This window comes from Cupressus sempervirens, chromosome 7 (genome assembly GCF_028749045.1).
Source record: "Cupressus sempervirens isolate cs-2001-9-10 chromosome 7, ASM2874904v1, whole genome shotgun sequence".
Taxonomy (NCBI): Eukaryota; Viridiplantae; Streptophyta; class Pinopsida; order Cupressales; family Cupressaceae; genus Cupressus; species Cupressus sempervirens.
This window is the reverse complement of record NC_143124.1, coordinates 98,270,190-98,281,127: the sequence shown is the minus strand read 5'-3', so window position 1 is coordinate 98,281,127 and position 10,938 is coordinate 98,270,190. Positions and strand designations below refer to the sequence as shown.

Here is a 10,938-nt window from a genome sequence, read left to right as displayed (position 1 = left end):
AAGAAGAACCTTATTTCTACAGTAAATTTACTCACAATACAATCAACATACAAGTAAAGAGAATATAGTATAGAAATGCAAGGATACATACCTTACTTTTACTATTGCAAAGCCAAATTTCTATAGATGGGCATAGGAAAATTATTTAGTAAAGTATCAAGTTGTAAGCATCAAAGATGACTAAATGGTTACAAACTAGGGGGAATCTTGACACACATATTCAAGATAGTCATCATATTTTTTAGTAAATTAAAGCATTCAGTTTTCTTACTTAAAGCAATATGCAATAATAAAATAGTTAAGGGTAAAAAATGCATTTAGATGAGATGATATATGTTGGATGAGAAACAAACTAGGGAAAATTCAAAGATATAACCACGAGGAATCCATCATAAAAATGCATGAAGAGTGGCCAGAGTTGTCCTTATAAATTCAAGTCGTTGTGATGCCGATAATATACATAGACACAGTTCATGTACATGCTGGAATTCACTACAATTTTCAAAGAGTTGACTTAGATTGCATTGGAAAAAAATTCAATATACCTATTCAAAATTAATAAACAAAATTACCCATCAACTTTTTAATATTTGAAATACAATCATTTGAAACTGAAAAGGCACTTTCTATGCAATGGTTAAACTAACATATTGCTCTACACGTTCAATAATTGCTTAAGTTCCTTAATCTTCGACTATGTTATCTCACCTCGAGAGAAGTTGAAAATTTCTTCACTAAGAAAATAAGGGTAAAATACATATTATTACTAGTAACATCTTTACTAGATTAGTATGGAGATATATGAAATCTAAAATGCCTAATGAATTGCCTTATCTTTAGAATAGCCATACAATTTTCATATATTTTTTCATTGCTCTTTGCAGTAGAAAAAAGGTCAGCTATAATCTTAGCCATCTTCTTTGTCATTCATGCTTCAACTCTATTGCATCTTTACTATTAGCTTTAAAATTGAGAGATAGTTACACATCAACATAGCCTTTAAAACATTCTCAAAATAAGTTACATCCCATAGAATTGGGACATAAGAAGCACTTGAATGAATTGGCGATTTCTACAGACCCTATCCTGAATATGGACTTATTGCAACTAAAATATGAAACACATGTAAGTCAAAAAGCTAAGTTGGATTATGTTGGAAATTGTCTATGAAGAAGAATGATAATTAGGCAATTATATCCAGTCATGAAATTAGGAAACGCTCTGACGCTTTGTAATTAAATGTTAATAGAAATATGATAAAATCACAACAAACATCTAGTCACTTCAGTGGTTGGGACAGAAACAAATGTGGACTCAGTTCTTGTACACATAGAGAGAGTAGAATATGGCACAAAATGTGAAGGAATGGTGTTAATTGCATAATTATTATGTGAATGTGTTCGAAGTGGGCCACTTACATAGTCAAGGAGAGGAGCTATACTATTATTGCTTCGCTCTTCATACTACACTGATGACGAAGGTCGGTTACAACAAGTTCTTCCTTGTGTCATTGCAATACCTTCTTATCCAGCTGCTATTGTGCGATGTGCTTCTTTGCAAACTATCTATGATATACTTTCATTAGTCAATGAATTTCCCTCAAGTGATGCAAAAATATTGCCAGAATATATTATTCCTATGCTTTCAACATTACCAGATGATCCCAAGGAGAGTGTTCATATTTGTTATGCTAATAACATATACAAGATTGAAGCAAACAACTCACACTTTCTTATAAACTCACAAGTTTTCAATGAGACAGACAGTTTAGATAGATCAAATGTTTCACATAAGGTTTGCAAAGGTCATTTGGCTTTAGCATAGACTTTAGGTTCACAAGTTGTAGGTCATTAAAAGAATAGTAAATGCAATGTAGAGCTTACAAAGTTACAACAAACAATAGCTCATGTTATACAAGAATTGCTAATGGGACCAAAGCAAAGTCAAATCAGTAGCAGGGCACTACTAGAGCACATAAAGGAATTGTGTGATTTCTTCGGAAAGAAGAAAAGTAATGATTGCTTATTGCCTATTCTCCCAACTTTTCTAAATTATGATTGTGATGAATAGTTACGAGTTGTATTCTTTGAACAGATTATCCATGTATGTTATTTTGTTCGTCAAATTAGTGTGGAGTTGTATCTTTTTCCTTACATTGAGCATGCTTTCAATGATGTTGTGGACAAAGTGATTGTGAATGCCTTAAAATGTATCCTAGCCAATGGGTTAGAAGGGTGGTTGTTAACTCTATTGCTATAGGTAGTGAGAGTTTATAGCCAGTTAACTCTTATGTTTACCTTTCACCAGTTCTTCTTCCTTTTCTTCATAAAGAGCCAGCATCATTGACTTCAGAGATTGAGTTATTGTCACGTTTGAAATCCCCTATGTCAAGATAGATTTTTCATGAAGTCCTAGAGAAAGCCAATAACTCACAGTACTTAGAGGTATTAGATAAAGGCAACCATCAAAGAAAAGTTAAGCAACATTAAGCTTCTCAAAAGCTTGTTGAACCTAGTTTAAACTCAAATAATGCTTCTTTTTCTAATAAAAATATACCTAAAAAGATTTCATCTATTTTGTCTGTAGTCGTTGATCTAGCTATGGCCAAAAGCTGGTTGATTACTAAGTCATATCTACATCCAAACATAGAATCCCTTGCTCAAAATATAAGTTTATCTGAGCCAGAAGATTGTACGAGGATGAAAGCAATGGAAAGCTACATATTAAATCTCTCAAGTACAATGCAGTCTCAAGAAAATACTTCAAAGTTGGAAAATCATGAGAAGATTCAAGCTCCTGGTCTAGGAATGCCTTCAAATTCTATGATAGGTAATGGTTCCAACAATGGTCCATCTTATGAAGGTGTCCCAATTTACTGAAAAGAAAAATGAGGGTGGAAAAAATCTTATGTCTTTGATGGGGTCACCCTTTAATGAAGAGATAAGCAATGATGTTGTAGGTCTGCAGGGTGCAATGCCTATTGTGATGACAATTTCTTATGGAGCACAAGTTGCTGGTTCTTTTATTTTCTCACAGTGGACTTTGGGTGCTGGTCACTCATCCATGCCTGTAGCTGAGATAATACATAGATCTGTTAGTATGGGAGGTTCTCTTCCTCCCTAGTTGGTTAGTGGTTCTATTTTGAGTGGCAAATTCGCTTCTACTAGACATGGGAACAAAGACCTGAGAGATTTGTTCGAAGAGAAAATGGTGACATAACTTACGTGATGAATAAGTTCAAAGACATACCTATTTCTGATGATTCTAAGAGCTCTTTATTGTCATCGAGTGTAACTGCAGGTTTGCCATCACTAGCACTAGCAGATGCAACTCTATTGTCATCCTACTCTGGAGCATCTGTCCCAGATTGTGCATATAGACCACATGGAATTTTGGTGGCATATCTTCAAGAGCATCAGTTAACTGTCAATGACATTGCAGTTTCACACGATCATAACTTTTTTGCAAGTGCAGCGGATGATTCCACAGTTAAAATCTGGGATAGCAGAAGACTAGAAAAAGACATTACTTTTTGGCCAAGGTTGATCTACTCTGGAGATGATGGCTGAGTAATTCATGTTACAATGTTTGCAAATGGGCCACAAGTTGCTGTGGCATCTAGCAGTGGCAGAATACATGTTTTCTCTATAAATTATCTTTTAAGAGAAGATGGCAACATCGACAGGTACACTGGCACTGAAGATGTTGCAAAGAAAGAGACAAAGGAAGGAGCAGTTCTAAGTTTGCAAAGTTTTGGTAAAGAAATGCACTTTCATGGAATGTCATGATTGTAGGGTATGAACAAATGAATTTGTTGTAAATAATCTATAAACTTTTAAGAAAATGTGATTTGCAGCAGTAAATTCAAATTCCACAACCTTTTCCTACATTCCTCCTATCTGTTCCAAAATAAGAGCTTCAAAAGAAGGCACAAAATGGGTGTCTTGAAAAATTTTTAAAAATTTCAACGGAATGCAACAGGTGGGTGTAAAGCCATACTTGACAACCTTTACCAGCCTCCTTCGTGGCTGTGCCAAATTGGGGGATTTGAAACTGGGTATGGAGATCCATCAAAGCATGAAAAGAATATTGGGATTTTGTCTTGCATTATGGTTATCACTGCCCTAGTAGACATGTACGCAAAATGTTGAAGCATAGGCAAGCCATTTGAATTGTTTGACATAATGCCTCAAAGAGATGCATTCTTGTGGACTGCGATGATTGCAAGTTATGAACAAATTAGATTTGTTGAAAAGGCTTTAGAAATTTTTAAGGAAACACTGATTGTATGGATGAAAGAAATTGACCTGGAAAAACATCTGCCCAAACGTATCTGTGAAGGGGTCAATATAACTTGGCAGATCAATGAAATTCTGAAGACATGTATATCAGTAATGTTTTAATATAATTAGACTAGGGATAGATGTAGAGGTTATGCGAAGTTTAGTTACTTAATGAGATGCAAACATCTATAGTAAACAGATACAATTTAGAGGGTTTAATAGCAGGGAAAAAGCATACCATGCTTGTCCTTTCCTTTCAAAGTTATCAGCATTGGATCCCAATTTCATACAAGCTAGCAGCTGGGTGTTAATTCACTTCAATGATAATCTATTCCATTTGTGATTAGGTCCAGTGTCTAAAAGATGTACCGCTTATATTCACTAGCTCGAAACATTCCCACCCTTTACCTAAATATCCATGAGGGCATTTGTAACTATAACATCTGAAACATGATGAGTCTCTATACCTTGATCAAAAGCTCAAAACTTTGGCATGTAGCAGGTGGATAAAATAAAGGTCACAGAATTTGGATTTATACCTTCTCATTGCATATGCTTAAAAACCACCAAGGCTTTGTGAATAGGTCCATTTTGGGCATATCTAGAAATGATGACAGTCCACAACACTACATTTAGCAGAGACATTTCTTTGGAAACTCTAAAATCCTCACCAAGATCGCCATTGTGTGCATACTCTGTTGTCGCTGCAATACTTGAGACCAAATCTGTAGTAAGCATTTTGTCAAACAACTGTTGTGCCTTTTGTATACATCCACATTTGGCATAAATCTCTATCAGGGCAGGCGTTTGTCCAAGATAAGTCCAGTTCTGATTCTTTTTGATGAATCTCCATACCCTTTTCCAGATCTCCCATTTTGGCACATGCTGACAAATGTTGTTGAATCTGCCTTTACATTGGCCATTTGCATGTTTGTAATGCACCCACAGTTTTAGCAACATGTGTGCTTTGAGCATATCTTACAATCACAACATTAATCCAGGAGACTGTATTGCATTCCTTCATTTTGTCAAACAGTTGATGCGCTTTGTATATACCTCCACATTTTGCATATATATCTATCAGGGCGATCACAACTACAATATCTGACAAAAACCCTGATTTGATTATACTTGTGTGCATCTCCGCACTCTGTTTTAAAGCTCCCCTTTTTGCACAAGTTGGAAGGATGCTGGCTAAAGTAGTAGAATTTGGATATGCACCTGTTAATTTCATTTCAACACTTTTTGAGAACCAACTAAACTTCCGCACTTATCATACACGTTAACAAGCTTATTTTGTATAGTTGTGTTGGAGATAAATGCCAATTCTATGACATTGATGTGAGATTGGATTTGTTTTCCCTTTGAAATAGCTTCGACAACAATTCAGACATTCAATGAAAAGAACAGTAGAGTGGCTTTGCATGGGATAGACATAATGGTTCAAGAGTATTTTTTAATAGTCATAGTCAAACAATAGTCAAACAACACAAAAAGTAATTTCATTATATGACAAACCCTGCTAAGAGAAACATGCAGAAGCTTAAAATCAAAACCTTATTAAGACTTGTACAGAGCCCTTACAGCTGTTCTGGGAAAGTGATCCTTGGATGGATGGTGTTTTGAGGTACCTTGTCTGCAGTATTTGTAGTGAAAATGGGCGAAAAGAAGCTGAAGCAATCTGTGTCAATCAATGATCAATTGTAGATATAATGCAGTGAGAGTATCTTATGTCGCTGAAATGATTTCATCTCTATCCAATAAACCTGAATGGCTGTATGAAAATAAAATAAAATAAAATCCTACATGGTCAGAGTAAAATTTAGAGTGCTTCATTAGTTCAGCGAATTTGAGAGAAGTGAAAACATTACAATACATCCACGAGACCACATTTTGTTGAAATCTTTTGTCAAACATTTTTCATGCCTTTTCTACACTCGCACATCTAGCATACAGGATTATCAAGGAATATGAGACTTTTGAATCTAACGAAATTACACTTTGATTATTTTTTTGATAAAAATCCATACTATGTTCTAAAGTTCCTATCCTAGCACAAGCTATGAGAATGTTGACAAAAGTTGTACAATTTGGCTTCACACCTGCCAATTGCATTTGCTTCAGTGTCTCCAAAGTCTTTTAAATAAGAACATTCTATCCAATTGCATTTCATCAGACTACATCACATTGAGACGTTTTATCAAATAATTGACATGCTTTCTTTATAGTTCCACATCTTCCATAAATCCCTAAAAGCGTATTTACAATGTAGTAACAACTAACAATAATATGCACTCAATTATTCGATGGAAGTCCATGCCCTGTTCTAAAGCTCCTTATTTAGCACAAGATGGGAGTATGTTGGTAAATATTCAGGAGTTAGGTTTTAAATATGCCAACTGTATTTTCTTAAAATTCTGCAAAACCCTTTCACCAAACCCATTTTCTAAATATCCTATAATTAAAGTGTTCCATTATAACACATCTCGTTGTGGCATTTCCTTGAAAACTCCTAAAGCATCATAATACATCCACAACCCTTACTACGTGTAGTCCATGATGTTATTGATAGGGGAGCCCATGTCAGTAGTCTAGTGTGGGAATGGAGTAGATAAGGGTAGTCATGGAAGGGAATCATAAGGATTAACTTCCATATTTAGTAATATTACCAGCTACAGTTTGATTAACAATATATTAGTAGAGGCATAAACTGCAGTCTAATGCAAACAGCATCTGGAACCTCTTCCAGTTTGCTGCCCAGCGAAGACCTTATGCCCAGATTTCATAAAATTGCTTACAGAGTTCTTCGTGAGGTTACAAAAATGTGTATACATCACATCTCTATAATTTGTAAGCTGGGAAATATTTCCTCTAATGTGAATGAAATATCTCAGAATTTTTTGATTGTGTTAAAAGTGCTATCCTAAGGAGGAACATTATAAATAAATATTCTCTATGTTGAATGTATCCTCTGCAATGATAAATCATTGAGTTTATCAAATTAAACAAGTCTGCATCATTATAGTAGGCATTTTATCAAACATTTGCAAACATTCTGAATAAAAATTTGTGTAAGTGCATTCTAGTTACTATGGATGAATGCTACGCAAAATATGACTCCAGTGAAGAGACATGTTTGAAGAAGGCTTCTCATGATTTGATAGCTGGCAAAAATATGCTTTAAAGTAGATTATACATACCTCACAAGAGAAAAATTTCATGAGAAACCTCACTTGTTTTCACCGGGTTTGGAGACTCTATAACATGAGATGTTGGTATATATCCATGTTGTACATTAACTAACCCATCAGTGAACCCTGTATATCCTGCCATGGCCCTTCAAACTGCCCTTTGAGAGAGAAGTATGTGGATGGCACAAATCATGTATGTTGGCTTGATGTATCTCAAGTTCAATACTTCCTTGCAACCTTTCGCGAAATGATCCTTTAGTTTATGAGAGAGCCATAACGCAACATCAAGGAGTACACGGTTTGCTGATGCATCACGTGAATGGAATCCATATTTTGCATACTTTCATCAACAAGTTAATCCTGCCCAACATCTTCAGCAACACTATAACCATATGCCCATTTTATCTCAGGCATATTTCAATTCATTCATAAAGGTCACCTTTTCCTTCCAGATAAAAAGGAGATTCACATTCCTGCTAGCAAGTGTGGCGTACATGTTAATATAACCACTATAGAAACCCATGAGCTTCTCCAGTAATACACTGCTTTGTACTCAAATATCTACAAAGGATCCATGGAGTGCAATATCGAGGCGAGAGAAATAAGTCAAATTCACCATCCCCTGAGACCATCTAAGGAGAAATACCTCAAATCATGGATTTCTTGAATGCTCTTTATTTCCTGCTAATATACCCCAACCGTGCATGCAGGGGTGTAGGTGAGGGAAAGGTTGATACCGACTCGGAGGAGACAACTTGAATTGAAGGGTTTCTTATTTTGCCCTGGGGAGAGCTGCATCCGCAAACAGATTATTGAGAGCCCACACACGACTGCTCCCCTAAAGGCTGCTTGTGGTGAATGAACATCAGTCATTCTACCAATGCCCAAACCCGCGTCTGTAGGAGCCCACATCCCTGGGAGAAATCGAACTGAAGCTTGCAGCTTCCCCTAGACTTCTACCTTCCTTTGGTGCCTATACAATCATTACAACTGTGTTGACATTTTGTCAAACAGTTTGTAGTCCTCTATTGCAGTTGGCTTATATTTCTTTACCAAAAACCATTACTTTTTATACTTACCACCAGTTAATAGGCATTACGGCTGCAAATGTTTTTGGAATGTTTGCATCTCAAATACAGATAACTCTGATTCATCCTCGCTTAGTATTCACCATTCGCTAGATCATGTTCTGCAATCTGAGATGTCCATAGGTTATAATGTGTTCATGAATGCTCGAGCATTTTCCACAATAACAACGCGTATAAGTTAGGGGTTTTCCAATGTGACCAATTGGACTCCATCTCTTTTAACTCCAAGGATTCTTAGATACGTAAGAGAAACTAAATAAATGATCAGACTTTTTTTCTCTGAGTGTGTTGTACCTAAAGCTCTCGGGTTCGAGCTTGAACACTTGTTTTTATTTCACTTACAACTGGGCTAAAAAAATAATTGATGTTCTGATCAAATCGCTTAAGTTGGGAGTCTCAGGGGCTGGCAAAGGGGCTGGCAATATGGATTCTCTACATACGTCCCTTTGAATAGTGTCTTACAAATTTTGTCCACCATGATCCATTTTGGATTCCCAATGAACATAATACAGAGTTTCAGGAATAAATATAATAATCAAATCTCCAAAATCACTTCCTCTATTCGTTTAAGTCTATTATATTTGCAGCCCCGTCAAGTCTTAAAACTTTTGATCTTTCTGAATGACCTGTTATCATGGGAGCTTTGCAATATAAAATAACTTCCCATAAAATGATAAGAGAGAACCTCCCATTCCTTTTATTTGAAAAGAATCATTTTGAGCCACTTGTACTAATCTCTTAATATATGGTTATGGTGTGCATGGACATTTAGGCCTTTCTAGACTCGATTTTAAAATTTAAATTAGAACTTCTATAACTCAACCATCAATTCCTTACAACTTCATATTTGAATTTGAACAATGAGTTTGAACCTCTAAAATTGAGCTTTGGATCTTGAAATTATCTTCCTTTTTTATCACTTTACACTCTCTGGTCTCTTGAGAGGGGATTCGTGAATTCTCAAAAATTAAAACTTCAACTTTAATTTCTTCACTCACTTCTACAAATCCATCTAAAAAACAATCAAATTAATTTGTTGATGATAAATAAATGTTTGTAATACTCTCCTAAAGTTTTTATAAACTTACATCATTCTTTTGTAATTTACTTTTCAAATAATCTAATTTGAATTATGATCATTCTAATCAATGTTTTTAATTTTTATTAAAAATAAAGAAATTGTTAAAAATACATATAAAAACCCATCTCAAGGAAATGAAACTTTTATAGTATAAAGAAGTTGAGAAGATTATTATTTGATTCAACTGATGATAGTTTCGATTTTAACTTTTAACTAAATGTAAGAATAGCTATGAATTTCTCCAAAAATATGAGAAGCAATGTAAAAACCTAGAAGGGGTGTATGACTATGGTTGTGTTTTCAATTAGAAAGATAAATAAATTATAAATTATAAAATTTTATTATAAAAAAATTCAAATCTATGGAAAGGAAAAATTGAAATAACTTGTAGCTAATGAACATCTCATGAAATTGAAGACTCCTAAAAAAAATAGGACAAAGATTTAAGGTGTATTGAAGGGCATCGTGTATTTAAAAAAGTTGAAGGCTATAAATCTGATATTTGTGTGGGAAAGGATCTAATGCATGAGGGTGATAATATATAATCATAGCTTAGAGACTTTGCATTCAACATAGTTTAGGTGATCTATAGAGACATTCTACCTTATAATTTGTAATCCCCCTTAAGCCCCTTTGTTCTCTATCAGAATTTCAAACCTATAGGATTTCATCTTGTAGGTCTGTGCTATATATTTGTAGAATAAACAAATTGAAGAGTATAAAACACTAATGAAATAATCGGATGGGTACCACTATTCAATCCTTCTACTATGCCAATGTTGATGTTATTGTCATTGATTGATATACAAAACTTCCCCTTTGCAATAATAGAACAAAATCATAGATTATCTTAATAAAAAGAGATATCATTTCTATAAATGATAAACTACATTTTGAATACAATAGACGAAAAAAAATCAAAGAGCACAAAAACATTTCTAATAAACAAGCACAAATAATAAATACTCTATCAAAGATAATTTACATATTCCAAAACATTCACTCACAAAATATCATGTCACACTAGTTAAGACATGACCATGTAACATAGTATAACTTAGGACTAGATCAACGTGATCCAATAACCCAATCTAAAACAAGTGGATGTCTCAAAAGAATTCTCTCTTTAAGAAAATATCTCAGATGAAAATTATAGATAAAAATTATTAAATATAACAAAATAAATAAAAATTTCAAATAATTACATATAATTTTGTTTCAAACAAATAAAACCTTTGATTCTAAAAGAAATTCCAACATCTTTAAAAATATAAGACTTCTAAAACTCGAGAGAT

General features: G+C 34.3%; 1 protein-coding gene and 1 pseudogene across 1 annotated transcript; one reads left to right on the top strand and one right to left on the bottom strand.

The window, feature by feature from the left end:
• The first annotated feature begins 1,092 nt into the window (after positions 1-1,092).
• LOC149545675 (serine/threonine-protein kinase VPS15-like) lies at positions 1,093-3,788 on the top strand (annotated as a pseudogene).
• A 1,021-nt stretch (positions 3,789-4,809) lies between these two features.
• LOC149545674 (pentatricopeptide repeat-containing protein At3g57430, chloroplastic-like) lies at positions 4,810-9,213 on the bottom strand. The gene is made up of 3 exons (XM_089794287.1): positions 7,484-9,213; positions 5,868-5,964; positions 4,810-5,504 (listed from the first exon to the last, which is right to left on the bottom strand). Exons 1-3 carry the CDS (start codon positions 7,502-7,504, stop codon positions 5,194-5,196), a joined length of 429 nt encoding a protein of 142 aa, XP_089650413.1. The 5' UTR covers positions 7,505-9,213; the 3' UTR covers positions 4,810-5,193.
• Positions 9,214-10,938: the final 1,725 nt, after the last annotated feature.